The sequence below is a fragment of the Penaeus vannamei genome, unplaced genomic scaffold, assembly GCF_042767895.1.
Source record: "Penaeus vannamei isolate JL-2024 unplaced genomic scaffold, ASM4276789v1 unanchor144, whole genome shotgun sequence".
Classification (NCBI taxonomy): domain Eukaryota; kingdom Metazoa; phylum Arthropoda; class Malacostraca; order Decapoda; family Penaeidae; genus Penaeus; species Penaeus vannamei.
In genome coordinates this window covers 1,666-5,000 of record NW_027213148.1, presented here as the reverse complement: position 1 = coordinate 5,000, position 3,335 = coordinate 1,666, and the positions used below count along the sequence as shown (strand labels likewise).

General features: G+C 49.6%; 1 protein-coding gene across 1 annotated transcript in view; it reads right to left on the bottom strand.

Moving 5' to 3' along the window:
- The window catches only part of LOC113817508 (putative uncharacterized protein DDB_G0271982), a gene marked incomplete at both ends in the record, with an annotated part of 22,223 nt that extends 20,128 nt beyond the window's left edge, over positions 1–2,095 (bottom strand). The window contains 1 exon segment of the mRNA XM_070119398.1: positions 1,937–2,095. Coding sequence (XP_069975499.1) covers positions 1,937–2,095 — 159 coding nt within the window.
- Between the last annotated feature and the right edge of the window lie 1,240 nt (positions 2,096–3,335).

Here is a 3,335-nt window from a genome sequence, read left to right as displayed (position 1 = left end):
GCGAAAGAAAAAGAGGGACATCTGAGCCACTGTTAACGAAGGGATTACCAGCAACGGTCCCGCACAGACAATCAATGTGTTCTGCATTTGCAACACAAAGGACACCGCCCGCTTTTCAAGTCTCTTCCTCCTGATCTTCTTCTTCTTCTTCTCCCTCTCTCTCTCTTTGTTCCTCTTTGTCTCTCCCTTTTCTTTGACGACGGGAGCTGGTGTGTCTGTTTCGTCTCGGCGCGGGCGGGGGGAGAGGTGGGCGGGGGTGGGTGGGGTGGGGGGTTAGGGTGGGCGTTGTTTGGGTTGCTGGCTGTTCCTCCGCCGCCGGTGGTGGGCGTCCGGGTGGGAGGCTTCGTTTGGTGGTTTGTCGAGGCTTTGTGTCGGGTGGTTGGTTGGTTTCTGACTAGCAGTCTGTCTGTCTGTCTGTCTGTCTCTTTTTCGTTCTCTCTCTCTCTCTTTCTCTCTCTTTATATATATAAAAATATTATCATCCTCCTCATCATCACCACTATTATCGTCCTCCTCCTCCTCCTTATCATCATCATCACCATCACCTCCGTCTTCTTCTTCTCTTCCTCTTCCTGCTCACCATCATCACCACTATTATCCTCCTCCTCCATCTTCTCTTCCTCCTCTTCACCATCATCACCACCATCATTATCATCATCATCACCATCATCATCACTATTATCCTCCTCCTCCTTCTCATCATCATCATCACCATAACCTCCATCTTCTTCTTCTTCTCTTCCTCCTTCTCTGCCTTTTTAATTCTCTTACAGCAGTTATTATATCAGTGTTGTTTACCAGTTTCCGCCCAAGAATTATATTGCAAGTTGACAAGGGGAGGGGGAGGGGAGGGGGAGAGGGGGAGAGGGGGGAGGGGGGAGAGCGCACGAGTTATATTGCAAGTTGCAATCTCGTAAACTCCTTGAGGTACGAGCAACCGTCTTCTCTCTCTCTTTTTTTTATTATTTTTCTTCTTCTTTTTTTCATTATTATTTTCCCAGTGACAAAATATCTTGTTAGTGCCACTTTCTCGCTACTCTGATGTTTTGCTTCATGGCGGGGGAGTAGAAATTTGTATGTGGGGAGGGGGGAGGGGGGCACGAGAGGAATGGGCAGCTGGCTTCAGGGAAAATAAAAAAATCGGGGGGGGTATGTACGTGTGTGTAGTATGTGTGCGTCTCTCTCTCTTTTTCTCTTTCTCTCTCTCTCTCTCGCTCTCATTCTCTCTCTCTCTCTCATTCTCTCTCTCCCTCCCTCTGTCTCTCTCCTCTCTCTCTCCCTCTGTCTCTCCTCTCTCTCCTCTTGTCTCTCTCTCTCTCTCCCTTCTCTCCCAGCTAGCTCTCATTCTCCTCTCTCTTCCTCTGTCTCTCCTCTCTCTCTCTCTCTCTCTCTCTCTCTCTCTCTCTCTCTCTCTCTCTCTCTCTCCCTGTCTCTCCTCTCTCTCTCTCTTAGCTCTCATTCTCCCTCTCTGTCCCTCTGTCTCTCTCTCAATTTCTTTCTTTCTGTGTGTGTAGTAGTAGTACTACTACTAAAAGTAATTACAGCAATGACAATTATAATAATGATAATAAGACCAATAATGCTATTAATAATAAAATGGATAGTGATATAATAACAATAACAAGGATAATAACAACAATACCATTTATAACAATAATGATAAAAAAATTATCAACAACAATGATATTGATAATGATAATAGATACAACAACAACAGCAACAACAACAGCAACAACAACGACAACAACAACAATAACAACAACAACACCAACAACAATAATAATTATAATAATAACAATAACAACAACAACAACAACACCCTCACAAACAACAACAACAACACCAACACCAACAACAATAATAATTATAATAATAACAATAATAATAACAACAACAACAACAACACCCACAAACAACAACAACAACCAACACTCACTCTCTTCGTTGAGCCGGATCTGCTTCCTGGCGACGCCGTACTCGTTCACAACCGAGCAGTTGTAGGATCCGAAATCCTGCGAGTCCGCGTCGTGGATCACCAGGATGTTGCGGAATCCTTCATCCTGCTGGTCCTCCACCACCTCGTAGCGGGGGTCGCCTGGGTGGGGGGGAGAGAGAGAGGAATGGTTTGGTGTTGAGGAAGGAGTAAGGGGGAAGAAGGAGGAGAAGTGTGGGAGAGAGAGAGGGTGGGGGTGGGAGAGAGAGAGAGGAAGGGGGTGAGGGGAGTTAGTTTTGTTGTTGTTGAGGGAGGAGTGGGGGGGAGGAGGGAGGGAGGTGGGGGGAGTTTGGGAGAGGGAGAGAGAGAGGGGGAGTTAGTTTTGTTGTTGAGGGAGGGGTGGGGGAAAGGAGGAGGGTGTGGGAGAGAGAGAGAGAGAGGGGGGAAGAAGGGGAGTTAGTTTTGTTGAGGAGGGAGGGAAGGTGGAGAGGGGGGAGAGGGTGGGGGAGGAGAAGAAGGAGTGTGAGGTGAGGGAGGGAGGAGAGGGTGGGGAGAGGGTGCAGGAGGGAGAGAGGAGAGATAGGGTGGGGGAGAGAGAAGAAGAAGAGAGAGAGAAAGGGCGGGAGGGGGAGGGAGAAGTTTGTTGTTGAGGAGAGAGTGGGAAGAGGTAGGGGAGAGGTGGGAGGAAAAGAGGGTAGTGGGAGAGGGTGGAGGGGAGGGAGAGAAGAAAGAATAGAAAGAGAGAGAGAAGGCAGATAGAGAAGAGGGAAGGTTAGTGTTATAGCTGAGGAGGAAGGAAGGAGGGGAGGGGGTGGGGAGGGAGGAAAGGGTAGGAAGGGATGGGGGAAGGGGAGGAGAGGATGGGATGGAGGGAAAAAGAGGGGAGAAGGAGGGTTAGTTTGGTTGTTAGGGGGAACGGAATGAGGGTGGAGGGAGAGGGAGAAAGGATGGTGAAAGGGGTGGGAATGGAGAGGATGAGGGAGAGGAAGAGGGGTTAGTTTTGCTGTTGGGGGAGAGGTTGGGGAGGGATAGAGAGGGAGGAGGGATGGGGGAGGGGATGGAGGAGGGTGGGGGGAGGGGAGAAAGAGGGGAAGAGAGAGCTTGTTTTGTTGCTGGGGGAATAGGGATGGGGAGGGGAGGGAGGAAGAGGAGGGATTTGGGGAGGAGGTGAGGAGTATGGGGAGGGAGGGAGGAGAGGGGTGGAGGATGGGGGGGAGGAATGGAGGTATGTGTAGGAGGGATATGGGAAGCGAGAGGAGGGAGATGAGGGGGTGTGGGGAGGGGGAGGGAGTTAAAGGAGGGACGGAGAAGGAATAGGAGGGAGGTTATACAGTGGAAAGAGAGGAGAGAGAAAAATAGAGAAAGAAAAAGAGAAAGCAGAAAAAGAAAAAAGAGAGAGACA